The sequence below is a fragment of the Nesoenas mayeri genome (assembly GCF_963082525.1).
Source record: "Nesoenas mayeri genome assembly, chromosome: 1".
NCBI classification, from domain to species: Eukaryota; Metazoa; Chordata; class Aves; order Columbiformes; family Columbidae; genus Nesoenas; species Nesoenas mayeri.
The window spans coordinates 858347-886317 of NC_137541.1; the positions used below are offsets into that span (position 1 = coordinate 858347).

Sequence of the window (27971 nt, forward strand, 5' to 3'; positions counted from 1 at the left end):
TTTTCAAAGGCGCTGGGGGCAAAGCAAGCGATGCAATGGCACTCGCTCCCCTCCTCCCACCAGCTGCCTCCGAGCGAGAGGGACCTCAAAGTGTCCCCACGTGTCCCCGGGGTGGGGACGGGGGTGAGGGAGGGAGAGCCAGCGCCATGGCGCGACGGCAACGGCCCTGTGGTCACACATGCCAGCCGGGGCTGTGCCACTCCACCGTCCCGCCCCCGTCTTCACGGGGTACGGCAGCACACCAGTGACTGCGCTGCCATTTCATACGCTCCTCAGACGCCAAAAACGGAACATCAAGTTGTGTTTGTGCTCCTTGTTTCCTTTAACAGATTGTCCTGGTTTTGTTAAAAACAAGTTTCTCTTTTAGTGATTTTGCCTGTCAGCTAAAGCTTCATATCAGCTGCATTTTCCTGGAGAACCAGACCCATGATTTGGTAAACCCAGCAATGGAATGCTAACTTATTGATAAGCATGGACGGACATCTTGCGAGAGGGGTGACGAGAAACAAGTGACCAAGAGACTGACCAACTGTGTATAACATCCCATTCACGTGAATACTTCATATAAAAGTGGGAAAGGGACGAGATACTCGTGATCTCCCTTTTCCCTTCTGCTTACGGCGACATTAGCAGAGGACCTTGTGAGTCGTCCCTGCGAACTGAGGCCAGTGAGAGACTGAATCCAGCTCCGCTCGGCTGCAGAGTCCAGTCCAGGACTTCGGGTGCCGGCTCTGCAGTTGCTGGGACTTTCAAGATTGGTTTTGTATATTTTGTATTATTTTCTCTATTCTTATTAGTAGCATTAGTAAAACATCTTTAATTTTTTCCACCTCTCTTCTCTCTGTCCTTCTTTCCCTCCCGATCGCCTGTGCTGAGTGGGAAGGGGGACGGGGGGCAAAAGGGGGAAGCAGGGGAGGAGAGGGGATTAACAATACACCTGCCAGGGTTTGATTGTCACCCCGCAATCGGAACCCTCGACACAGATGCAGATGGAAAATCCGATTTCCCATCACACAAAAATGTCAGAAGTAGTTCTGGACATAAAGCGTGAGAGAGCTGCGATGGCCGAGGCCTGGCGCTGTGTATGTCAGCAAGCAGAAACACCGTCCAGAAACGCCACCTTGGGACGCCACCAATAACCACCGCAAACCAACACAAACCTGGGTGAAATGACACATTTCTGAGCACAAAAGGGACACCTTCACCCTCCAGCTGCAAAACCAAAGTTCCAACAATTTCAATGGAATTGTATGGAAACAAAGAGTAACCAAATCTGGTCTAGACTTTAAGTCATGGGAAATGGTGATGTTTAACTGGAATTTCTTTTTCTGAACGGCCTGCGAGGGTTATTTACTCAAAGAAGGAAATAAAAAGGAGCGAGGAGCACGTACCTTTAATGAACTCGCTAATCTGAGTCTGCATGGGCCCCTTCTCCATGTTCTGCACCACGGCGTTGGCGATGCGCGTCAGGTGGCCCATGTTCCCCCGCCGCATGCCGCCTTCTGCCCTGCAACACAACGGGCATTGAGAGGGGAGTGAACGACGTTATCCGACTGTAACTGCGCCAAGGAAAACTCCCAGCAATGGGAATTTACAGCACTGCTGCTGAGAAAGCTCTAGAGCATTAAGTGGATGAATTCAAGAGAACAATAGACACTAAGCTACAAGTGTTAGAATTGCCTCTTACAAAAAGAAGTAAAAAAGAAGACAACGCTGAGTCTCCAAGTGGCTTTTCTTTGAGTCCGGGTGGTTCTTCACGGACAGCAAAGCAGCCGCTGAGCACCAGGGGCTCAGAGCCTGGAATGATTCCAGCTTCCACAGCCTCCAAAGGGCTCAGGAGATTGGGAGGAGTAATGGGAACCCCGCTGGGAATAATGGGAACCCCACTGGGAATAATGGGAACCCCACTGGGAATAACGGGAACCCCAGCAGCATGTCTGGAAAGGGCATTTCTGCCTTGAAACAGGAGGTGCTGAAGTGCAGCCCGGACGGAACCCTGCGATGTAGCACTACCATCCACTGTAACGTCGTCACATCGGTGTATCCAAAACCCCGAGCTCTAACTCGGAAATCGTTGCTCCTCGGCGCGGCACAAGGGGCACACAGGTAAAACCGGGGGGTCGGAATCAAACCAAACAAACCTAAACCCCTTACAAACAGGATGGCGAGAAGTTTCTACCTCACGTCACTACGTCTCCAGCTGAACAACAAAGTTTCCTTTCTGAGATGCTAATGGAGTCAACACATAATAAAGACTCGTTTTCCCTTTGGAGAAAGGAAGATGCTAAACACATCAGAGTTAATTTTGTGGTGCGTTACAGCTACATTTTTAAGCTTTTTTTTAAGGGCCCTACACACCTAGAAAAGTGTGATCCTCACCTCCCAAATCTCTAAAAAAGCATACGTTCATATGGAAATTATCTCCGGCTTTTCCCTCACGTCGGAGCCGAACACGTGTAGGTGACGAGCAGACGGTTTGGGTAAAAACCCACCTGGTCCCTCCGCACATTCCCATCCCAAAAACCAGCACACAGAGCCAAAGCAAACCGCATCTGTACGTGGGTCCTGCGGCCAGAACAGCACTGTGAGCCCAATTCAGGGTTCAGAGCTGTCTAAGAAAGGGAAACCCTAGAAATGAGTTCCCAGAGCAAAGCTCCAGCCCTTCCTGGGGGGACAATGAGAGAGACGGGTGGTTCAGCTGCGCAGAGAAGCTCCAGGGAGACCTCAGAGCAGCCTCTGGTACCTAAAGGGACCTGCAGGAAAGCTGGAGAGGGACTTTGACAAGGGCAGGGAATGACAGGACAAGGGACAATGGCTTTGAACTGAAAGACGGGAGATTTAGATTAGATCTAAGGAAGAAATTCTTCCCCACGAGGATGGTGAGATGTGGAACAGCCTGCCCAGAGAGGCGGTGCATGAACCATCCCTGGAGACATCCCAGGCCAGGCTGGACGGGGTCTGAGCACCCTGAGCTGGTGCAGATGTCCCTGCTCATGGCAGGGGGGGACGAGATGATCAACAGACACCGGCATCCTGACACGCATCAAGAACAACGTGGCCAGAAGGCCCAGGGCAGTGACCGTCCCTGTGCTGGGACCTGGGGAGCCCAAACCGCCAACCCTGGGGCAGTTCTGGGCCCCTCACGCCAAGAAAGGGCTTGAGGTGCTGGAGCGAGTGGAGAGAAGGAAACGGAGCTGGTGAGGGGCTGGAGCACAATGTGATGGAGCGGCTGAGGGACCTGGGGGTTCAGCTGGAGAACAGGAGCTGAGGGGAGACCTTCTGATCTCTGAGCTGCCTGAAAGGAGCTTGGAGCCAGGGGGGTCGGGCTCTGCTCCCCAGGAACAAGCGCCAGGAGCAGAGGAAACGGCCTCAAGTTGCGCCAGGGGAGGTTGAGGTTGGATGTGGGAACAATTTCTTCCCCAAAGGGCAGCCTGGTCCAGTATTCAGCAGTTGGACTTGATGTGCAGGGTCTTAGGGACCCCAGGTACGATCACAGCCGCACAGCCCCAGGGCCCTGCCAGGGGCTGCTGGGGACAAACCCGGGGACACAGGGACTCGGCCCCGGCGCCAACCGCAGAGCTGCCCTGTGGCTCCCTATCTAAACAGATGTTTCCCAGCGAACTTGCAAAGCGCGGCCTTCTCAACAATTCAAACCGCGGGGTGACAGAAGCCGCGCTCAGCGATGCCGCAGGGCTGCTCCACAAGGACCAACATGTTGCTCTTTCCGAGCTGCACGGCCCATCGTACCCCTGCAACGCAGCAAACCTGCAAAATCCACCTGCATTTCTGCACTTTCCAACACTTTTTATCAACCGTGTCACAACTGGACGTTACCACATTTACATGGGGTGACAAAAGAGACGTGCCGCAGCAAACCCTGCTTGCTGCCAGCTCCGCGGGTGAGCAGACCGCGTTCCCAACGCCGGCTCCCCAGGCCGACAATCGGCTGGGTCAAGAACATATGGAATAAGTCAAACTAAGAGAATCCAAGGAGCAATTCCACATTGTAACAGGAAAATATGTTACCAGCAGTCTCAGTGACGATTTTTAACAATTCCAAGCTCTCCGTTTGGAATCTCTGACTCGGGGGCTCCATTTCCTCACCGCGTACACACAATATTCTTCCTGAAAACTCTGACTCCTTCAATCGTGCCACCAAGACACCTCTCGGTAATTCAGTATTTGTTTCTTGCCAATAAAATTCTTTCCAATGTGGTGACTGGAACTGTTTGGCATGAGATATGGATGAGCTCTAATTCCGATCTAATTTAATTAGGAAAACTCTTAAGCAGCAACCACAGATATTTCTGTGGCCTATAAAACTTTGCACGGTGATAGTTGTGCAATGGAATTATGGGAAAAGTTGGTTATGAACAGCCGGGGGGGACATGAGTGGGGAAAAACAAACGAACCAAACCCAAAATATCAACCCCAAACCCAACCCAGCAACGCCAGCCTGGCAATAAGACCAAAATCAGCCCTGGGAACTGACACAGCACTGAGGTGCCATAAGGAATTCAAAATAGCGAGGGAGAACCTCAGCCTTTGGATGGACAAAGAGAAACCCAGGTAACCTTTTCACTTTAATACGTTTTGGGGTTTTTAAAAACTATTTAGTTCTTATAATCCTTGTGATCAACATGAAATCCAAGTGTTTTGTAGAGTTAGAATATTAACTGTGGGGCACATCTGGGGCAAAGCGGCTTTCCCGGCCCAGGCTGCGCGCTGCTGCCGCCTCGCACAGAACGCAACGTGCGCTTTAAAACAACGGGAAAGAACAAAAGAAAAGAGCCAATGTTCTACGGAATGAATATGCCATGTAATTTCCTGAGAAAGCAAGAACCAACCGCATTGTGTATTTGGGCTGAGATGTTATAAGAGTTAAAATAAATCATCCTTTCAAAGTATACGCCGATTTGGTGAATCTGCAACATGCAAATAATCTTAATTCTGCAACACCACCCAAATCCAAATGATTTTAGACACAATTAAATGGTAAATTATGAGGGAATATCCCGACGCGGGTTGATCCTTACTGGATTCTGTCGTTGGCTTCCCAGGCGTCCAGTATCCTCTGCACCAGGCAGCACTTCTGGAACAGCTGGCGGGACACAGACAGGGACAGCAGTGAGGAGCGGCCAGAGGAGACGCGGCCGCGGGAGGCCGGTCCTGACCTCCGGGTGCTTCTGGTGGCTCCTTCGCTCCTACTGAGCGAGAGCTTAGAGTTGAGCCGTTATTCCCCCAGCAGCTCAAGTTTCTGCTCTCTCAGTTCTTTTCTGAGAAAACATGACACCCCTGAACATCCAAAGAGCCACAGTCTGCCCTGCGCTCCGCACCAGCATGGTGGTTGTTGTACAAATGCAACACAAAACTGTCTTATTAGGGCCACAACGCAGAAGGTTAGGTAGTTGTAGTTATTATCTTTTTTGTCCAAAGTTCATACACATCTTTAGTAAAAAGTTAAATAAAAATGGATGGATTCACAAGCCCGTTAAATAAGATGGGTGGTAAATTTGGTTTGTAATTGGATGCTAAAACCCAATGTATAAAAGCAAATACGCTTTCATCCAGAACCGACAGCACCAAGTTACACGGAGCCGCTTCACAATAAACCCCGAGCTCTCCAACAGTTCGTTTTACTGTTTTCTTGCTAATGCACATCCAGGCTGAACCAACCGGTCTCAAAGCCCCAGGTGACACGGCCAGACTTACGTGAGTCACCATGATGTTCTCGGGGGTGTTTTCCGGGGGCTGCGAGCTCTCGGTGGCCACGTTCCCGTTCAGCACCTCGTCTTTGCTCTCTGGGTCGGCAGTAGTGGGTTTTCCCTCTTGCACCGAGTGCGAGAGAATAGCTGCTATGGACAGTTCCACTTGGAAATGCAAAAAGTTATTCCACGTGTATTTAAAAAATAAGTCCTGGAACAAAATGAGAACCACAAAAATTCACTCTGGGTACATCCTGCCATGCTGAACAGCCGAGCGGTACGGGAGCAGCGCCCCGCTGGGCGTTCCATCAGCAACTCCGCTGAAACCAACGCGTGTGCCGCAGCGTTCACTCCCAGCTGAGCGTGCGCCGGGTGCTGTGCCGTAACGTGCACGTTCCCCCAGCTGGAAACACTGTGCACAGCCCGGGCCCCCAGCACAGACACACCAAACCAAAAGGGCTGAACACACCAAACTCTGCGGCTGAACTCATAACAAGAAAAATATTACCTAAGTAATGTCTTTTGTATAAAAATGACAGTCTGGAAGACCGCCCCACGGTACCGGCCGCTCCCAGCGCACGGCCCTGCTCACGGCCGGACTGAACCATCAGCTCTCAGGATAAAAAAATACCTGATAACCAGACTGCTTTGCTTACACACCTTGAAACTACTGTACCGATACACGTGAAGCACGAGGTTCAGTTCAGAATACTGAACGCCTGCACCTCTATTGCAAAAGCTGTTCTGAGGATGGATGTTCCTGCCTTCAGCAAATTAGCAGAAGATGGAACAAACGCCTTGTCCCGAGCGGAGGGAGGGAAGCAGAGACGTTCCCGCTCGAGCGCTCCCCTCTCCCCTCCCACGTCCCCCGTGTCACTCACAAGTAATAAATCCATGGTACTGAGTCTGCATAGTTCCTGATTAATACTGGGAGTGTTTGTGTGGAGCAGAGCAGCGATGAGCCGGGAGCCGTGAAGACGAGCGTTCCCCAGAGGCTCCTCCAAGACCCCGATCGTGGTTAGGATTGCTGTTTTCTACAGAGAAACACATCGTGAGCACCTCGACCAACACCAAACTTCCTCAGCAGTCTGTGCACAATGGTCTGATTGGATACAGAGAGCGCGTTTCATCAGCGTCCTCTGCAGGTAAACCCCGACCATGCTCCCGCACAGAGGACAGTGTCCTGTGACCTCTGGGAGACCTGTACTCCAAACCTGAACATTAACATCAAAATACCCACTAACTCCAGGCTCCTTTCTCTTCCCCCTTCACCATTTTGACACGAACCAACAGTCCCAGTTCTGCTTCTTGGTTTTCCTCAAATACAGCTGCTTTCAAAATTCCTACCGCCTCGTCCCCCAGCACTGACTTCTAGACCTTAAGTGCCAATTTGTCTTCCAAAGATGTTTCCCTGTTCCAGCACACGGTGCCTTTGGAAAACACCCAGCGACACGTGTAAGGACAGGAAATCCCGCAAGGCTGGGAAAGGCTTTACCTTGGGAGGGCTGAGCAGCAGCTGGTGGAAATCCTTCAGCCGGGGCTCGATCCCCTGTAAGATGCTGCTATTGACAGTGTAAGACCTTTCGAATCCCTGAGTGTACGAGTCCATCAGTCCTTCCACTCTGCAAGGAAACACAACAGTCAGGATGGGACAAAGCCTTAGCGTGGCCTCCGGTCGCACTGCCCACGTTGGCCATTTTATCTTGAAAAAATAACCGTGAATACGAAAAATAGAACATTTCCAACTGCTGAATATATTTACATAACTACATTAATATATCATTTACAAGATGACATTCACGCAATCAAAGCTGTGAATGAGGTGAGTGGGAAGGCTGCCACGGAGCTGCCTGCAGAGCTGACAACCGCCCAAGCGCTCCCCGGTTCTTGAGCTCCCCACACGTCAGAAAAGCGAACGACACCAGCACCAGTTCACCGGGAGCATTTGGGACAAACCGGGAGCCTTCCCCGGGCGTTCCGAAAGCTGTGCACACACACGGCCCGACGGGCCCCGCGTCGGCAGCAGCCCCGCTCCCTCGCCCCCCTGTATCGGCAGTAAATGAGCAATACACCAACCACCAGCCCCTTCCAGCGCAAAGAAACACGTTCATTTGGGTAACGAAATGTAATTCCAGGAAGGCAGGAATGGGCTTGACAGGAACCACCGAGCCTCCAGCTCACAGACCTCCAGAGATCCCGGGCACTGAACCATTAACAGCACCGCAAATCTCAGTTTTATCTGTGCACAGGACTCTGCTGAGCAGCGTGTCTGCCCAACGCCGCCGTCTGTCCTTCCCTCCAGCGCCTCTCGTCGCCTCCTCCCGCCCCCTCAGCTTCTCCTTTTGGAGAAACCGACACTCGCAATGCCTCCCTTCCTCCCCAGAACTCTTCTGCCTTTTCTCTCCTCCAGCTCCATAAAAAGAAATGAAAGGGAGATATAATTAAAACTAAAAACTAAAGCTCTATCGCCATCTATATCTGCAGACATCACGCCGCAGATGACGCGCCGTCCCACTTCCTCGCCCACTCCGCTGTCAGATCTCGGGTTTTACGGCCAAGGCTTTGCCATCCGTGTGCAGGAGAAGCAGCTGGTACAGCTGCCCTGCACGGCCCCTGCACCCAAAAAATACACACACCCCCTTTTCTGTGCCCATTTCTAGCACTTTGCACTAGGCCCAAAATGTCCCGTTTTGCGTCGGTAAAACCCCGCCGAAGTTCGGCAGCCGCTCCGGCCGGCGGAGCGCGGGACTTACCCAGCGCGCCGCGTCTCCAGCAGCGTCAGCAGGACCTGCGTCCCGTTCACGATGCAGTTCTCGGTCTGCTCTCCGTCAAACATGTTCCTCAGGAGCTGCTCCACACATTCCTGCCTGCGGACCAACACACACACATCAGCACCGCAGCAACTGCAACGAATTGGTGGTTGCTTTCGTCACAAAATACCCATTTCTGGGCTTTCTGGGGAAAAAAAAGGCTGCGATTCGTTTTTGAGAAAGAATAAAGACATTCCTCTCTCGAGTCTCACGGTTCTGCACCCGGTTTCTGAACTTGCTTCCTCAGCATGAAGGCAAAACCTGGTTATAAACACCCAGACCCCCGCCCCTAATGTTGTTCTCTTATCAACAGGATCCACCTCCTGGTTACCAACTCCAAGAGCAGCCAAGTGTTAACTCGGTCATTTTAATTCAGCTCCAGACAAGATGAAGCCATTCACTGACAGTCTAAGATGATCCATCAGGATTGCAGCAGATGGACAACATCTTGGGTTGACTCTTATCACCTGTCGGGGTATCAGGAGATCCAGGGCCTGCAAACTGTACATAACATGCACGTTTTTAGCAGTCTTAGCTCCTTGAAGTATTTTAATTCCCAATTTCTTTGAGCCCTTAAACCAAGACCAGATTCCTCCCAAAGGCCACTGTGCTTGTGGCAGGTGAAGGGATCACAACAAACAGCTCATAGGTCCTTTCGAGCACCGAAATCGATCCTGACGCTCAAGCTCGGCCTCAGAACCGGAGAACAATCGGCACAAAGGTAACGCCGGTGTTGGGCACGCTAAGAAGAGTTATTTAATGAGTATCATCCAAATACACAAGAGGCAGAGTCAGGAGAAAGCAAGAGATCGCCATGATGAACTGAAGTCACTTCTATTGCATGCAGCCAACAGCTATTGAGAAGCTGAGATTTGATACGTATGTGTGACCGCGAGCACGGCTCCTGCCCGCGGCGCCCGCTGAGCATCCGCGCATCAGCCACGACTGGAAAAGAAGTCACCCAAAGATCAAACGAGGTTACCAGAGACGCCTGGAAAAACTGACCAGGGAAAGGAAGCGATGTGACCTGCAGCGGAAAGGTAAGGCGTGCAAAAATGTCACTTCTGTGGTACAATGACTTTAGAAATGCTGTTCTGAAACTGCACAACTATTTTTATCTATGGGTAGTTCCACGTCCCACTCTGGAACTACTGAGAGAGATGAAAACTACAGAGAAAGTCTGGAAGTCCCAGGTTCTCCAGGGCCCATCGGACCCCGCACCAGTGACCCCGGACCCGCTGGAATCTCCTGGACCTGCCGGGGAAACGACTGAGCTGGGGCTCAGCTCCAGAACGCACAGGGCTCCAACCGACCCAGCGTGGGAGATCCCGGCCCCCCAGCTGTTAGTGCTGCGGGAGCTCTGCGGGTCCCCAGCCCCACCTGCTCCCGCAGGGTCCCAGAGCAGATCACACAGGATCCCAGGGCTGGAATGGCTCACAGAAGGAGACTCCACACCCGCTCTGGGCAGCCTGGGCCAGGCTCTGGCACCTCCAGCAAACAAGTGGCTGCTCATGTTCACATGGAGCCTCCTGTGCTTCAGTCTGTGCCCGCTGCCCCTCACCCTGGCCTTGGGCACCATGAACAGAGTCTGCTCCATCTGACACCACCCTGACATATTGATCATTGATCACACCCCTCTCAGCTTCTCTTCTCCACTCGGCAGCCCCAGCTCTCTCAGCCTTTCTGATGAGATGCTGAAGGCTCCACAACCAGGGATGAACCTGCACTGATAAGCTAACATAGAATCGCAGAGTCATGTTGGTTGGAAAAGCCCCTCCAGATTATGGAGTCCAACCATAACCCACCCTGTCCCTGCCCCATGTCCTGAGAACCTCATGTCCGTCTGTCCAGCCCTCCAGGGCTGGTGACTCCAGCACTGCCCTGGGCAGCCTGTTCCAATGCCCCACAGCCCTTTGGGGAAGAAATTGTTCCCACATCCAACCTCAACCTCCCCTGGGCAACTTGAGGCCGTTTCCTCTGCTCCTGGCGCTTGTTCCTGGGGAGCAGAGCCCGACCCCCCTGGCTCCAAGCTCCTTTCAGGCAGGTCAGAGATCAGAAGGTCTCCCCTCAGCTCCTGTTCTCCAGCTGAGCCCCCAGGTCCCTCAGCCCCTCCCCAGCTCTGTTCCCATCTCTGAACATCGTGCCATTCGATGATAAAACATCACGGTGCGGCACAGGACAAAAGCCCAGATCTGCCTTATTGCTGCAGAGACACCAAAGGCGATGTCCCATTTAAGCAAGAGCATTTCCCTGCAGGGCAGGTGTGTGGCGCTGGGGAAGGTGATGAGCCCATTCTGCAGGGATTGGGGTTTTCGGTGCAGGATTCAGGTCCCACGTTCACCCGCACCAGCTCCTGTCCCAGCTCTGCCCGATACCTGTGCATACACACAGCTCAGAGCCCGGACCGAACAGCCCGGCACAGGAACGGCGCCGGCTCCGGGTCCACAGGAGCAGTCGGTGAGGAAAGGTCAGCCCGAGCCACGCAGCCTGCGCCAGGCTCTGTGAGTCTCCTTTCATCCCTTTCCTGTCAAAATGGCACCGCTAGGCCTAGAACAGACTGTTTTGTTTTAATCTCATGTTGAACCTTCAGTAAATGTTCTTAGGTTTTTAGCAACTATAGGAAGCAGTAAACACGCTAACACAAGTAAGTTAAAGCTACATTATAAAGAGTAAAGAAAGGAACAGACTAAACGTGAAAAATCAACACTTTCTGGTATACAACTCACACTTAACACTATTTGAGAAATAATTCCTAACAAAGGCACACTTTCCAAGGGCAAGTTTCTCATCAGCAGATTCCCTCAGTAACACCAGAGGCAGGGGCTGTGCAGCAGAGCGGAGCAGCGTGGGGCACCGCACGCAGCACAACGGCCTATCAAGAGAACCACCTGCTACCCAATGAATTAAAAACCCCCCAAGCTACAAATGCTCCTTTTGCCAACTGCACATGAGAACTTTTATTACCAGGCTAAGGCTGTGGAACAAGTTTCCGAATGACGGGATTCCCTTGATTCCTCTCCCCACAATAGTGACAGACCTTTAAATAAGTTCCACTAGATGATGTGAAAACACAACACAAACCAAAACAGCTCTTCTACTTTTTCCAGCCAAACTCCCAGGCCGAATAAGACAATAATATCTCTATTTACAAATCTTGTCTGCAAAGTTCACCAACCAGAAGGCAGAGAACTACGGAAGCAGTTGTGTGTGTGTGCTGCGCCACGTCGTCTTTAACTGCAGCACCACACGCTGCTTCTGGGACACGACCAGAGGTGGTGGCGCTGGCAGGTGACACGTTTTGAGGACAAAGTGGTGACAGACACCAACTCCAGCGCACGAATGGATCCGGGGGTGGCACAAAGACACAGATTTGAATTTTCATCCTCTAGTGGCAAATAAATGCAATAACTTTTTGTATGATGAGGGAGGGCTGGGGAGGCATTTCAAGTGCGTGGGCTCACAGGGTTCAAGCGCATTTGGAATAGAAGCAGGGAGATGAATGACCCAGCGCAGGCCAGGGGCGGGGGCAGTGTGGGGAGGTGTACGGGCAGCATCTCAGCACCACCAGCTCTGGGACATGTGCGCAACACCTCCGGTAAGGAACCTCCAACTGACATCGAGCCAGGAGCCAAAACCAGCAGGGCAGGGGGCACCTGGAACAGGAGAGCCCAGCGGAAGGGAAGCGGGGGGCGCCCTCCGCAAAACGAGGTGCACGGTGACACACAAGTTAGGAGAAGAAAACTTCTGCTGTCGCAGCATTTTCTGCCTCATTTTGATAAACAGCAACTTCAGGATCTGAAATCCGTCTGCACAGCGCAAGCGTTCACCAGTGCAGAACGACAGCCAGTGTGGCCAAGTGCGACTGACCCCTCGCGCCCGGCACCAAGGAACACTTTCAACACGGGAAATTTAAGGTTTATCCTCATGGGATTTCCCTCAACTATCACAATTGCAGTTCACCCTCCTCCGAATTCACTGTGAGCATTTCAGCACACGAGTGTCACCCGGTCCCGAATCAGGTGTGGAATTGAGTGACTGTCAGCAAGTTTGCTGGTGACACTGAGCTGGGAGGAGTGGTGACACTGGAAGCTGTGCTGCCATCAGAGACCTGGACAGGCTGGAGAGCTGGGCGGGGAAAAATGTAATGAAATAGAACAAGGGCAAGTGTGGAGTCTTGAATCTGGGCAGGAACAACCCCAGGTTCCAGTATAGGTTGGGAAATTACATATTAGAGAGCAGTGTAGGGGAAAGGGAGTTGGGGGTCCTGGTGACAGCAGGGTGACCATGAGCCAGCACTGGGCCCTTGTGGCCAGGAAGCCAATGGGACCTGGGGTGGGTTAGAAGGGGGTGGTCAGTAGGTCAGAGAGGTTCTCCTGCCCCTCTGCTCTGCCCTGGGGAGACCACACCTGGAATCTTGTGTCCAGTTGTGGCCCCTCAGTTCCAGCAGGACAGGGAACTGCTGCAGAGAGTCCAGCGCAGCCACCAAGATGCTGCAGGGAGTGGAGCATCTCCCGTGTGAGGAAAGGCTGAGGGAGCTGGGGCTCTTTAGTTTGGAGAAGAGGAGACTGAGGGGTGACCTTATTAATGTTTATAAATATATAAAGGGTGAGTGCCATGAGGATGGAGCCAGGCTCTTCTCGGTGGCAAACAATAGGACAAGGGGTAATGGGATCAAGCTGGAACACAAGAGGTTCCACTTGAATTTGAGAAGAAACTTGTTCCTGGTGAGGGTGTCAGAGCCTGGCCCAGGCTGCCCAGGGGGTTGTGGAGTCTCCTTCTCTGCAGACATTCCAACCCGCCTGGACACCTTCCTGTGTAACCTCAGCTGGGTGTTCCTGCTCCGGGAGGATTGCACTGGATGAGCTTTCCAGGGCCCTTCCAATCCCAAACATACTGCGATACTGTGATACTGTGATCACTAACCCATCTCCAGCCTTCAGACACAGCCACAGACACGGAGTTTCAGCGACGCTGCGGCTCACAGCAGTGTAAGACAGCTGGCACAGGGGCTGGACACACAGAGTCTCTAGGAGCCATCGAGAAGCGACAATATTAGCAGCAATTAGCTGAGCAACAGTCCTGGGCTGAGTACTTACGATTCCAGTGCTGTGAGAAGTGGGTCGGGCTCAGGTACGTCCTGGAGCTGATTGCTCTGGTCTCTGCTCAGTCTGATGATGTCGCACAGGGTCTGGGAAGCGTTTGATTGCCTCTGCAAACAAGGACACAGCGCATTTCAGTGCCAAGGGCTCAACCAGGCTCCTCCTGGCTGGCAGAGGAAACTGAACACAGCTGGGGACGCACAGAGCTGAATCCATCAGAACTGGTCACAACAAGTGCTACCAGGCTCTACATTATTCACATGTTAAACATAACGCTAATGCCCATTATTAGAAGCATTAGCAGATTTTAAAATCAAAGAGGAGATCTTCCCAAACTTAACAATTAAATGCAGTTAAAGATTTCAGAAAGCGAGGATTCTTTTTTTATTCTTCCTGACCAACTGCGTTAACTTGCAAATTCCAAACCCAAGTATTTCATTCTCCTCGCTGCTCAGGAGGTTTTCTGCACGGGGAAAAAACAACAGCTTGATAAAACCCTTTACAATCTCATGACTTTTAATACGTATTAAAAGGCTTCAAAGTAGTATTTTGATAAACTTATGGTCTCACTCCGGCAGCGGCAGCCTCTCTACACACTGCCCGTGTCAGGGCTCACGCTGCACTGCAGCATCCAGCACTGCTGAGCACACACAGAGCAGCATGGGACTGCCCGGTCTTCTCCTCAAAGAGGCAACGTGGCTGTGATGAGGGAATCACGCTGTCGGCAGCACCACCTCCAGCTCCCAAAGAACCCTGTGCCCCCATTCACTCGCTGCTGGAGCTCGGGAGGGGCCCGGTCTCTCCGTCCCCGGAGTGGAGACCAGAGCGGCTCCCGGGGCTCAACACCAAGGGTGGAATGACAGTGTAGGAACCCGACACTGAGAGCCAGAGCTCTGGCGCAGTGTTTGGTGAATACACGCTTATTCCTGGTCTAAAAAGAACTGAAAGTTACAGTGAACTGGTTCATCTAAAAGTTTTTCAACCGCTTGTGTCAAACAGCGGGTTCCTACTTAAAACCAAGTGCAGTCCCGCTGACCGCTGACACCGAGACAAGCTGACGCGGCAGTGGAATGAACAAAGAAATCTGTAGTGAGGCCAAAACCAGACCAAAAATCCAACAAAACACGTTGTAATTGAGCTAGACAAGCCGAGGACAGGAGGCCCATCCACACGGATCATCTCCTTCCACCAGCGAGAGCCACAGGTTCTTCTGGACCTGCCAGGACCCGCCCCCAGGGACCAGCCGGTCTCGCCATACTCACGTCCTCGTCCTGGCTGGAATGGATCAGCTCCACCAGGCGCTGGATGATCTTTGCTTCGTTAAGCCACTGCAGAGAAAACAGGGGAGAAGAAAACCCTTGTTTGTTATCACGGAATTCAAACCCAGAGGATCCTCGAGCAGCTTTGCATAACGTGGGCTCGTCCAGAAGGGAAAGGCTTTGCCTTTGCTTGCACAATGGAAGCTGCAGGCGCTACACGAACCCCTGGGCACCGAGAGATTTGCATCAGGATGTGCACCCTGCCCATGGACCCAAACACCCAAACGCCTCTGGAAAACACGGAACAGATCAGTCACGAACACCAGCTCCTCTGAAGCAGCATCAGCAGCAGGTTTGTCTCCTCCCATTTCCTATTCTTGGTGTCTTACCACTGTTCACACTGAACAGCTCCTCAGACTTTGGGATGACCTACCCAGGCTGTCGTCAGACCTGTCTCCTTGCTCTGTGCCAACTCCTCCCATTTCTCAGGGCAATCCATCGCTTTATCTCCCTTTGTGACCACACGCAAACCAAACAGGCCGCTGGCAAATGGCTCCTTCCAGTTTCTCCCTCCCTGGCTCCTCCTGCAATCTCAGCGCCTCATTTCCCCCCATCCCTTTGCACTCGAATTTCTACCGTCTTCATCCCAGGCAAAGGGCTGGATGTCCAATATCAACCCAACGAACCACTCAGATCAAACTAATGCACTCTCAGTTGCTTTTGAAATCACGGACCAGACGTTAATTAAAAGGAAAAAGGCTCCGGAGGTTTCCGCAATGATCTAATCTTCCATCAGCTCTTCACATGAGTCACGGAGAGGATGAGCCGTCTCCTGCTTTCCCTGCTTCTCCAAAGGCCCCGTGCAGATCTGCTCCTCTCCAATGCTCATTTCTACATGTCACCTATTCACACGACTCCAGTTACAATCCTTAGGTTGGTTCTTTACCAGCTTTGCTGTAACAACCTCCGTACAGATCTCATCCCCTCCTCTACAGCTCCATGTTGAGTGTGACGGACGTCTGACTTAAAACAAAAATTCCAGATGGCCATTTTTAGTGACTTTTTGCACGAACAACACCGCTGGTTTCCTACTACGTCTGAAATGCCCAACTGTGTCTCCTTTTGCTGCCCCTTGTCATTGCAGAAACACGAATGCTGTCCAGAAATGTTCCCAGCGTGCAGCTGGGAAACCAAGGATTCCACCCACGACCGTATTTTGAGATCTGGTTTCTACCATTTGTTCTTCCCGACATCTGGTTTACTCCAAAGTTCAAAAACCTGGTTCCTAACACATTTTTCCTCAGCGGTCTCTCTACCAACCTCTCTCTTCAGGTTCTTCCATCGGTTTCTAGATTTTCAGCATCAAAACCCAACTCCTGCCCCTCGTTCTCAGGCCCAGGGCAGCGGCGCTGGCCCTGTCCTCATCCACGCTCCTGCGTCTCCGTTCTGCCGGCGCAGCACTGCCCGCCCCCGGCTGCTTCAGTCGACGAGCGACTTTTCTCACCCCCTGTGCTCGGACACAACGACTAAACCCTCCTTTCAAAGCCTACGACGTGGCATTCTGATGACAGCTCAGGTAGCTGTCCATTAGCAACAGTCGTGGTCAATGGGCAGAGTCCAGCTGAGGCCAGTATCCAGTGCAGTGCCTCAGGGGCAGTGCTGGGGCCGCTGTTATTCAATATAGTCATCAGTGATTTGGACGAGGGAATAGAGTGACTGTCAGCCTGTTTGCTGGTGACACCGAGCTGGGAGGAGTGGTGACACTGGAAGCTGTGCTGCCATCAGAGACCTGGACAGGCTGGAGAGCTGGGCGGGGAAAAGTTTAATGAAATAGAACAAGGGCAAGTGTAGAGTCTTGAATCTGGGTAGAACAACCCCAGGTTCAGTGTAAGTTGGGGAATGACCTGTTAGAGAGCAGCGTAGGGGAAAGGGAGCTGGGGGTCCTGGGGACAGCAGGGTGACCATGAGCCAGCACTGGGCCCTTGTGGCCAGGAAGCCAATGGGACCTGGGGTGGGTTAGAAGGGGGTGGTCAGTAGGTCAGAGAGGTTCTCCTGCCCCTCTGCTCTGCCCTGGGGAGACTACACCTGGAATCTTGTGTCCAGCTGTGGCCCCTCAGTTCCAGCAGGACAGGGAACTGCTGCAGAGAGTCCAGCGCAGCCACCAAGATGCTGCAGGGAGTGGAGCAGGAACACCCAGCTGAGGTTACACAGGAAGGTGTCCAGGCGGGTTGGAATGTCTGCACAGAAGGAGACTCCACAACCCCCTGGGCAGCCTGGGCCAGGCTCTGACACCCTCACCCCAACAAGTTGCTTCTCCTCTTCCAGTGGAACCTCCTGTGTTCCAGTTTGCACCCATTGCCCCTTGTCCTGTCCCTGGTTGTCACCAGCAGAGCCTGGCTCCATCCTCCTGACACTGCCCCTTTCCATATTGATCCCCAGCAATGAGTCCCCCCTCAGTGTCCTCTTGTCCAGCTCCAGAGCCCCAGCTCCCTCAGCCTTTCCTCACACGGGAGATGCTCCACTCCCTGCAGCATCTTGGTGGCTGCGCTGGACTCTCTGCAGCAGTTCCCTGTCCTGCTGAACTGAGGGGCCACAGCTGGACACAAGATTCCAGATGCGGTCTCCACACCGTGATCTCACACTGGCAGACGGCACAGACAGGTCTCTGCTCCTGGAGAAATGGAAAACTCACCGGGTAAGGCCTTGAGCAATCTGCTCCAATGCGACCTACTCTACAGAGGCAACCAGACCTTCTTGGGGCCTTCCAACCTGCATTATGCTACAAATGAATGCCTGAGGTCCTGCACAGCCAATGCTTAAGAAAGTTTGTTATATTAAGACTTGAACAAAATTGAGTTTTCTAAAACCTGCTGAAAATCCACATATTACCAGTGTAACTTCAGTTTGGATGTTCCAAATCAGCCACAGAAAAAGAAAGTTCACACGTTATTATTTAAGACGGTAGTTGAACAAGAGACTCTGTAACAACGCACAGGGCGAGCTGTCTGATGTCCCACGGATCACACCAGGAGTCACTGCACTGTAGTACTGACACCAAACCCTCCTCGGCTGGGGACTGACCACGCAGTAGGACAGCTTTTGTTCCAAGGCAAAGATACCTGCGTTAGGCTAATCCACCCCTGGGAGCAACCACTGCTATGGGGGAAAGCCAGCGTGAAGAACAGGCCCTTCTTACCCTTGTCGTTCGTTACCCATGAAAGCAACAGGAAAAAAAAGCAGAAGGACGTGCAGGAGGGATTTTTATGGGCTCTGATCACTATTCACGTTAGACTGACAAAAAGCCGACACGGTACCCCGGCTGCCGCAGGTGAGGCTGCAGTAGCAGCCCCAGCACCGCGCTGCGGGGGCTCTGCCGAGGCCGCGGCCGCGCTCGGCGCCAGGGACGTGTCCACAACAACCGCAGCTGCTCCACGAACCCCAGCGCACGCCAGCAACACCACGTGGGGTCTTCTCACAGCACTCGTGCCTCGTCACATTCTTCCAGGTAGGATTTTACACTAGTAAGGCACAGGTAAAGGACAGACTACTTCGACGCCACTTATCTGTCCTGATGCTAAGAACTTTTCAAGAAGTAAGCCATACCTGAGCAGTAAATGATTCAAAGTCAGTGTTATTTCTTTCCCAAGTCCACAGAGACGTTGCAGATCCAGTGACACCCATCCCAGAGAACACGCTGTGATCCACCTGCACGACGGCACATTTGTCCAAGGATATCACAGTGTGGGTACCTGAAGGACAAGGCTGCTGGAAGCACCTCCTTTGAGGCTCCCAAAAGATTCTTGTGGTATTTCTGATGGTGAGAGGCCAGAGAGAGCAGGAGACGGGGCTGCAAAGAGGCAGCGGAGGCAATGGACCGTTTCACTTACGTCTCTCCTGCTCCTGGGCTGCTGAACCCGGAGCTTTCCTTGTCCCATGGCGCTTCCATCCAGCTCGGGACGGAACTGGGGAGATCTGCCTGTTCTGCAAGGGACGTGTGCTCTCCAAAACAACAAATCTGAGGCACACGAACAAAGTATTCCTCTGCCGAGCATGAGCAGAAGGAAATGGGTGAAGAATTATCATATGCTCACATTTACTGTAGGCCACTGATTACAGATCAAGGAAGACAAAGGGAGAAAACACCACAACCTGTAGCTCTGCAAACAGTTCAACATGTACAGAATGGCACTGCCACCTTCCCTCTGCTTGTACTCATCTGCTTGTCTTCTGCTGCCTTCTCCTCCCTTATCACGGCAGCAGATGTGCTGGGGAGGGGCAGTGGGACATGGGGAAAAGGTTCTTCCCCAGAGGTGCTGGACACTGAACAGGCTCCCAGGGAGGGGTCACGGCCCAATCTGACAGTGTTCAAGAGACTGGACACCGTCCTCAGACACACGGGGGGACCTGTGGGGTGTCCTGTGCAGGGACAGCAGTTGGACTCTGATCCCTGCGGGTCCTTCAGCCCAGGACACCCCGGCTGAACCAACATCACTGCACAAGTCCACACCAAAAATCCCCAAAGCCAACCCAGGGAACTGAGCTGGCTGAGAACAATCCTGGCAAAAAACTACAAATAAAAGTGTTTTCAGTTCCCTTGTCCACGTCACTTTATGGCCACATGAACACCTGGATGGCAAGGACTGAAGCGGGGGCCTCCCAGTTCCGTCCCGAGCTGATGGAAGTGCCACGGGACAAGGAAAGCTCCGGGTTCAGCAGCCCAGGAGCAGGAGAGACGTAAGTGAAACGGTCCATTGCCTCCGCTGCCTCTTTGCAGCCCCGTCTCCTGCTCTCTCTGGCCTCTCACCATCAGAAATACCACAAGAATCTTTTGGGAGCCTCAAAGGAGGTGCTTCCAGCAGCCTTGTCCTTCAGGTACCCACACTGTGATATCCTTGGACAAATGTGCCGTCGTGCAGGTGGATCACAGCGTGTTCTCTGGGATGGGTGTCACTGGATTTGCAACGTCTCTGTGGACTTGGGAAAGAAATAACACTGACTTTGAATCATTTACTGCTCAGGTATGGCTTACTTCTTGAAACAATTTTAACATCAGGACAGATAAGTGGTGTCGAAGTAGTCTGTCCTTTACCTGTGCCTTACTAGTGTAAAATCCTACCTGGAAAGAAATAACACTGACTTTGAATCATTTACTGCTCAGGTAAAAAAAACCCAAGCCCAACCGAAGGAATCAAGCTGGCTGAAAACAATCCTGGCAACAAACCTACAGACAGAAAGTGGCAAGGACTGAAGCGGCTGTGCCGGCAGAGCCAGCAGGACACAGGGAGGGCAGGACCGACTCTTTTAGGAATCGCTGGCCCGGCTCCACTCGGCGCTGCTGCCAAACCCGTGACCAGGACACCGAGAACCCCCTGGTAACGCTGTCTGAGCAAGACACGGAGCCTTCCAGCACAGGCTGCGCAGGCCCATTCGGCAGCGGGCAGAGGACGGAGCCAGCAGGACGGAGCCGGCAGGACGGAGCCGGCAGGACGGAGCCGGCAGGATGGAGCCGGCAGCACTGCCCGGCTAACACGGCCTAAGGCTCTCCAGACTGGAATGACACAGAATTAAGACTCTTGTGTAATTATCCGTGAGTCTCCGATTTATTGAGTCAAAGTGACAACGTGGACATCAAATCTCTAAGGAGAGGTGCTGCGGGACTTGTTACGCCGAATAGAATTGTGTTTCACGTAAAACTTAAGATACCATCTTCATAAATCTGATGCTCCAAAATGTCCTTTCCAGACAGCAAGGAACCCGTACCGAACCGAGGGAACTCCACAAAAGGACTTTTCCACCGTAGCAACATCAAGTGGAAACGTGGCCCCTTCACAGCCCCAAGTGACAACGCCGACAGCAGCACTTTCTCATGAAATACGGTGCTTCTCCAGCTGTACCTGGACAGCAAAGCTTCCAGCTTCCACTAAGTCACACCAACACTACCACTTGATCTCTCACCAACTGAATCGCCCACTTTCCTGTCTAAAAATGAAGATTTCCCTTCCCGGGTGAGAGCCCATAGGGCTCTGTAAGGCTCGCTTTGTACCTGTATGTTTTCCCTGCTCTGTAGCAGCGTGTTTACTGCACGACGCACCATCAGTGGCTCCGGAGGCTGGAGCATCGCTCTCCGCAGGCCACGCTGCTCCTCTGCTTTCAGGGGAGGGAGCTAAAGTGAGGGTTCCCCCAGTCCTGCTCCTCTGCCCCTGCAGGATGAGCCTCACCCAGCGCAGGCTGTGCGGGGAGAAAAACTTGTCCTACCTGTACAGCAAACTCAGCGTCTCGCTGAGATGTGTTACAACGCCGCCGGGGAAAGAGGAAGGGAAGGAGGCGGCACACGGCATCGCCTCCAAACATCACACACCCCTGAACGCAGCGAGGGGTTCAACAAATCCCTGTCCCGAACGGTCAGTCTGAACTTCTGAACGCTGGGAAGGATTACAGATTTCCTTTGCCAAAGCTCGGCAGCAAAAGCAGCCCGAGTAAGCCGTGGTTGCTATACGGAAAGGAGCTGAGAGTGCTCTTCTGCTCTGCCGTGCGAGCCACCAACGGGCCCAAGGGCCAGAGGGGCACACGCGCTGCGGAAACCGTTTTCAGAGCGTGGATCTGCTCCCACAGCAAACGACAGAAACAATTCTGTTCCTTCACGACACAAACCAACCAACCCCCTTGTTCCCAATCCCGTAAAGGCAAAAGCGGTCGTTTCTCACGTTCAGGACTTCCTGGCGCAGCGCGGCGGGCTCCACGCAGCTGATGAGGCGAAGCAGGAGGTCCATCATCGCCGACGTGTCTATGTGCTTTAGCACCAGGCTAATGAACTTCTCCTTTTTCCTTAAGAATGCAATCACCTAGAAGGAAAAGCGTCACCATCAGTGCTAACACAAGATCCAGACGGGGCACACGCAGCTTCCTGCGCTTCGCACTCTGCTCTCAACCAATCGAGCTTGACGTAAAACAGCAACGAAGCTGAGAAATTCTCCACATAATAGCATTCTCATGTCAAGGCAATACTAAATCAAATACTTCAGGAACCTTTTCTTTCCTCTGTGCCACAAAGAGACCCAAGCCCACAGAAACGAGCATCAAGAAGCTGGTGATGCTGGAGAATCTGTCATTCCACTGAGGCTCTTCATCGAAAATCTCCATTTTGATTTGGAACGTGTGTATTTCTAAAGCACCATCCAGCCCGTGTTTCCAGCACCCCTTTTACAGGTGTTTATGCAATGAGATGATTCTGGGCAACAATCAAAGGATGCAGTAATATGTTGTAGCCCAAAACCTCAAGCGTTAGCTGTGGCACAGGAACATCCTGGCTACCGCGGGTCTGAAACCACAACTACACAAAGTGTGGCCATGAGCCAGCAACGCCCTCAACTGAGGGATCCGAGGAAACTTGCAAAGCCTACATCTCAATTCCAAGCTTACAGAGGCTGTATTTCAGCTCCAAGAACACAAGGAGCTCAAGAGGACAGCAACGCGGCGGCCACACAACACAGCCAGTCTAGTGAATTAATTGGGGCGTACGGGGCCGACCCAAGCATCACCTGTTCGGTCTTTCTGGCGATGAGATTCCCGATGGTCTTGCTGAAGAAGCTGGCGAGCAGGGGGTTCAGAGGGGGCTCGTGATCCAAGAACTCGTAGAGGATGTTGAGCAGAGTCTCGTCCCCGCCGAGCTTGTCGTTGATCTGCGGCACGTCCGAGGTCAGCAGCTCGCAGGCCGTGTTGGGGTATCTGCGCACAGCAAACAAGCGTCACACACCACGCGGCAAACGCGAACTCGGGAGGAGGAGGAGGAGGAGCGGCCTCTGGGGATGGGGAACGTCCGCACGACACACGACAAGCAAGGGGCAGTACGGGCACGCTGTAAGGCAGCGTCACCCCCTGCAGCACATCACACATTTGCTGTTGGTTTGTTGGCTCTATTTCTATTTTTCCCGCTGCAGTACACACCTCAGCTGCCTCCTAAACCCAGTCACTGCTGCTTTTTAAAAGTGCTGCTTCATCACTTTCAATACACCTAAAATCTTAACGATAACCCATCGCCCCAACTAAAACTAACCCCAAAACTGAAGGGTGATTTGCAGAATGCATATTTTAGAAGGTTTCTGTAATGGTTCTGAAAAACTGTTCCTTCCACTCCTGGTGCTGGATTAGAGATGAGCAGCCCTTGCTCGTCTGCTCCTTTTCAATCAAGAGGACTAGAGTTAGAGCATCAGATCTAACACCAAACTCCCAATGACGAGCAGACACCTTGTAAAACAGCAAGAGACTCACACCCGACCTTTGGAGCTGCACTTTTGCAGTCATGTCTACGATCTGCTGTAGAATTCACCCGCTTCTCAGCAAACGTTACTGTGCCTGCTTCAGAGAGTTCTGCTCGCTTCAATCACTATGGGATATTATAGCCGACAGCTAATGAAATGCTTTTTTTCCCCTGACCTTGTATTTGTTCTTCCGGGTTGTGCTTTTAGCAATAGGTCTCATTTTTGATCAGAAAAGGTAATAACGTGTTGGTAACTCATGTTACATTCATAATTAAAGTCTCAACTGCTAAAAGTGCACACATGCAAACCAACCATTTAAAGCCGACGAGTTCAATGGTAGACACAATCTTAGAGCCAAAAGGCAGCTGGGCTTCATTCTGAAGCCGTGATTTCCTCTCCACAGGGTGCAGAGGTTACACAGGTTAAAAACGAACCTCGTCCTGTACAGCCTCGGCCTCTTCTCTGTGCACGCAGAGCTGGTTATCTTCATTTTCAAAAGCAAAACGCGCTATGTATTCAAAACCCAGCCAGTCAAATTAACATTCAAAACCCCTACGGCACAGTCCCGCTGCAAACACGTTGGCTCTTCAAGCAGCGCGGTCGCTTCCCAAACACAAACCCAACACAAACCCAACACGTCGCCCACTTCTCATCGCCACCCCAGCTCTCCCACCTTTTGTGGCTTCAGGCACAAGTCAACTCCAAGATCAACAGAAAGCGCCCACAATAACATGAGTATTTCTAGGACACACGGGGACCGTGGTCACTTGTGGAGCACACTGAGGCTGAAACAACACTTCAATATGCAGCAAGATTGCTTTTTCTAGCTTCACTCTCAATGTCACGCAGTAAAGATCTGTGGAAACGAGTCGGTGCCTCTCACGTCTCCACCACCTTTGCGGTTCGACCTGTGAGCGTGTAAGAGAATCTGGATTGCAACACTTACCTGTTTGGGTTTGGTTTTCTTTCTTAGCCAAAATTAGCAGCATAGATTCATGTAGGTTGGAAAAGCCCCTGCAGATCACTGAGTCCAACCATAACCCACCCTGCCCCATGTCCTGAGAACCTCATGTCCGTCTGTCCAGCCCTCCAGGGCTGGTGACTCCAGCACTGCCCTGGGCAGCCTGTTCCAATGCCCCACAGCCCTTTGGGGAAGAAATTGTTCCCACATCCAACCTCAACCTCCCCTGGCACAACTTGAGGCCGTTTCCTCTGCTCCTGGCGCTTGTTCCTGGGGAGCAGAGCCCGACCCCCCCGGCTCCAAGCTCCTTTCAGGCAGGTCAGAGATCAGAAGGTCTCCCCTCAGCTCCTGTTCTCCAGACTAACGTCAGATTTCTGCTCTGAACCTCAGGAACAGAAGATGAAGCAGAGATCTCCCGGCTGGCACGTCGGCCGGGTGTGCCTGAGCGTGCTGTGCTACAAAGACAGCGGCATCAGCAGGAACAGAGAAGGAAGAATCTCTGTGTCTGATCCCACCTGGTTGTTCTTCGGAACCTCCTCTGCAAAGAGCCCTTGACCCTACTGATTGTTACTGGTTTGGTTATATTCATGGAGCAGAATTTTCACTCAGGAGGGAACTCCACGCCTCCGCACTGCCCATCCAAGCCCCACTTTCCTCAGCACAGCTCCCTTGGCTCTCAGCAAGGACAACGCTTCCTGCCCTGGCCGGACAGAAAGGGTGAAGACAAGTGTTCCGGGACAAGAGCTTTCCCAGCCCATGCACTGAACGGGTTTGTGTAGAGCCTCGTGCTTTCCTCACCCCCCGCACTGTGAGCCGAGCAGCCCCCTGCCCCAAGCTGTCAGAGCCAATGTGAAGCCCATTTATTCACACGTGTACCTCAGGCCACCCGTGATTACACAACCAGCACTGACTGTATTTGCCGTATCACATCACAAACCCCTTCTTCTACCTTTTAACTAACCTGACTAATTTTGCATTATCTACTTTCTACGTCTGTAATTAATCTCCCGTCTTATTCCAGGTGTGAATGCATCGAAGAGCGCAGGACACAGTGCAAATCCACCGAACTGGAACGGGCCATTTTCCCTCTCATCTACATTTACATTTACTTTCCTTAACCAGCTGTTAGGTGGTGACCGAGCCTCCTCCGCTGCCCATGCCAGCCTGTTCTCAGCGCTCTCCCCGTTTCATTAGCAACGTCACCAGGAGAACCACCCTGTGTTTCGCTAACTCCAAACTCAGGTCCTGAGCCCCAACCCGAGTTCCCTCCCCGGACGCAGGACGGGCTGACGGAATTTGGAGATGGGGCCAGGAATCACGACACCACACCGTCTATTCTTCATTCATTGACTGGCTCACAGACCTTGCTTAAGAAGTGTTGTCCTACCTGCCGCTTCCATTCCACTGGTGTTAAGGTTGACCAGGTGAGCGATTTCATGTTCTAACACTTTTAAATCCCTGGGGTGGGTCCAGCCAGTCCTAACAAGCCCTGATTTTGCTGCCCAGATGTGAGGCAGCTGCTCTGACGATGTCGCTGTAAAGCCGGACACCACCCGGGGATCCCGACGTCTCTGTCCGGAGCACCACCACACAGGTCTGACTGCACTTACTGCTCCGGTTGCATCCTCCTTTACACTTGGACACCCGCCCCACACAGCTGGGACAAGTTTCACAGAATCACAGCATGGACTGGGTTGGAAAAGCTCTCAGAGATCATCAAGTCCAACCCTTGGTCCAACTCCAGTCCACTGATTAGATCATGGCACTAAGTGCCATGTCCAATCTCAGTTTAAAAACCTCCATGGCCGGCGAGTCCAGCAACTCCCTGGGCAGCCATTCCAATGCCTGACCACTCTCTCTGCACAGAATTGCTTTCTCATCTCCAGCCTCAATTTCCCCTGGCAGAGTTGAAGCCCATGGCCCCTTGTCCTATTGCTGATGCCTGGAGAAGAGCCCAATCCCCACCTGGCTACAACTGCCCTTCAGGTGGTTCTAGAGAGTGCTGAGCTCAGCTCTGAGCCTCCTCTTCTCCAGACTAAACAAGCCCAGCTCCTCAGCCTCTCCCCATAGGGCTTGTGCTCAAGTCCCTTCCCCAGCCTTGTTTCCTTACTCCGAGGGGCTCAGAGCACTAACGGTTCAGCCTTTAGCAAACTGCTTCTCCTAACCCCCCATCCACCCTCACACATTCACTGCCTCCTGCATCTCTTTTCCGCACCCGCACACAGCTCCCTCAGGTGGGGATGGACTTTCACCGCAGTGGGTTATTTGTTGTTAATGAAGTCCATTTACTACATAAGGGGTTTTTGGATCTTTGTAATACAAGCTCTGCATTTACCACAAGCCACTAAATGTTTCCAGACCAGCTGCGAGCTTTTCACCCCTTCACAGCACCATTTACTTCCCGGCTAGTGCCCTCGTATTGACGGAGTTCAGTCCTTGAGTCAAAAACCAACCCCAGACCCATGATAATGCCATGTACGTCTTCCTTGCTCCTGCGAGGATGTTAAATCTGAGTCCACCACGGTTACCATTACAAAGTGATTGTACACCAGGTGCTCCTTAGGGCTCCCGAGGGTACACAAAGAGTTCTTTCTCCTTTTCCTGGCTCACTGCAAAGGGCACTGGGGACTCCTCCGAGCCCACGTGCCGGGCCGCCCCGGACGCGCGTGCTGCCGGCAGGGACAGACCAACTCCCCGTCACACACGTGCTGCTCCTGCAGCCCTCGCGGCCTCCGAGTCCCACCCAGTGAGATGTAATATTAACATTAATACTTAAGGGTCTCTGTCCAGGCAGGGCAGCGGGGCCGCAGGGTGCCCACCGCTGCTCCCGTCCCCTCTGAGCGGCACGGACGCCTCTGCCCTTCTACACACTCTGTTTTCATCACTGCCTGGTCTCAACAGGTCTGTGAGACACCCGGGTACGTCAACAAGTTCGCTATAAATAGCCATTACAGTTCAAACAGTTTAGAAGCTGGTTGTTCCAGGTCTCCATCGGGTTGTTACGCTTACACGGGGATTTACTGCCCAGTTTTCCTCTGCGCCGTTTCCTCTCTGAACTTCCATCCTCCTGGCGTTGCAGGGCTAACGCATTCTGATGATTCCATTTCCACAGCACGCCCCATTCCGAGCTGCGCGTCCTTCCAAACCTATCAAGTTTCTCCCCTGTTCCAGTTTTAAAACTTTCATAACCTTTTCTTAAGAGCCAAAAATTGGATTCCATTTGGATTTAGGCAGAGCCCATTCTTCCTGCTTAGCCTTATTTATTCCAAAACCTTCCCTGGTTTCTAATAAGCTTAAACCCTCTTTCCCCTCTCCAGTGCCTCACGAGGCTTTGAAAATGTTTCTCTGCCTGGTCTACGTATGGGACTGGATGCATTTCTAAAACAATACTTCCTAAAGACCAGCTGAACTTGTCCTGGCAAGCAGGTCAGTCCAGAGCTCCCGGTGCCAAAGCCTCCGGTGTCCAACCACCCGTCCCACCGCCAGCCCTGCTGCTCCACAGGCACCTACGGACCACGCCAAGGAGACAAAGAACCCCAGAACCCCAGCCCCCCAGCTGTTAGTGCTGCAGGAGCTCTGCGGGTCCCCAGCCCCACCTGCTCCCGCAGGGTCCCGGAGCAGATCACACAGGATCCCAGGGCTGGAATGGCTCACAGAAGGAGACTCCACACCCGCTCTGGGCAGCCTGGGCCAGGCTCTGGCACCTCCAGCAAACAAGCGGCTGCTCATGTTCACATGGAGCCTCCTGTGCTTCAGTCTGTGCCCGCTGCCCCTCACCCTGGCCTTGGGCACCATGAACAGAGTCTGCTCCATCCTGACACCACCCTGACATATTGATCACTGATCACACCCCTCTCAGCTTCTCTTCTCCACTCGGCA

At 52.6% G+C, this 27971-nt stretch overlaps 1 protein-coding gene across 2 annotated transcripts in view; it reads right to left on the reverse strand.

Annotated features, from left to right (window-relative positions):
- The window catches only part of PPP6R2 (protein phosphatase 6 regulatory subunit 2), a 98186-nt gene that overhangs the window by 22497 nt on the left and 47718 nt on the right, over window positions 1-27971 (reverse strand). For both annotated transcript variants that reach the window (XM_080343986.1, XM_080343987.1), the window contains exons 4-13: window positions 22412-22598; window positions 21578-21715; window positions 14877-14942; window positions 13612-13724; window positions 8459-8572; window positions 7201-7327; window positions 6587-6739; window positions 5713-5916; window positions 5037-5101; window positions 1392-1507 (exon numbers count right to left, since the gene is read on the reverse strand). In XM_080343986.1, coding sequence (XP_080200112.1) covers window positions 1392-1507; window positions 5037-5101; window positions 5713-5916; window positions 6587-6739; window positions 7201-7327; window positions 8459-8572; window positions 13612-13724; window positions 14877-14942; window positions 21578-21715; window positions 22412-22598 — 1283 coding nt within the window. The remainder of the gene's footprint in view (window positions 1-1391; window positions 1508-5036; window positions 5102-5712; window positions 5917-6586; window positions 6740-7200; window positions 7328-8458; window positions 8573-13611; window positions 13725-14876; window positions 14943-21577; window positions 21716-22411; window positions 22599-27971) is intronic.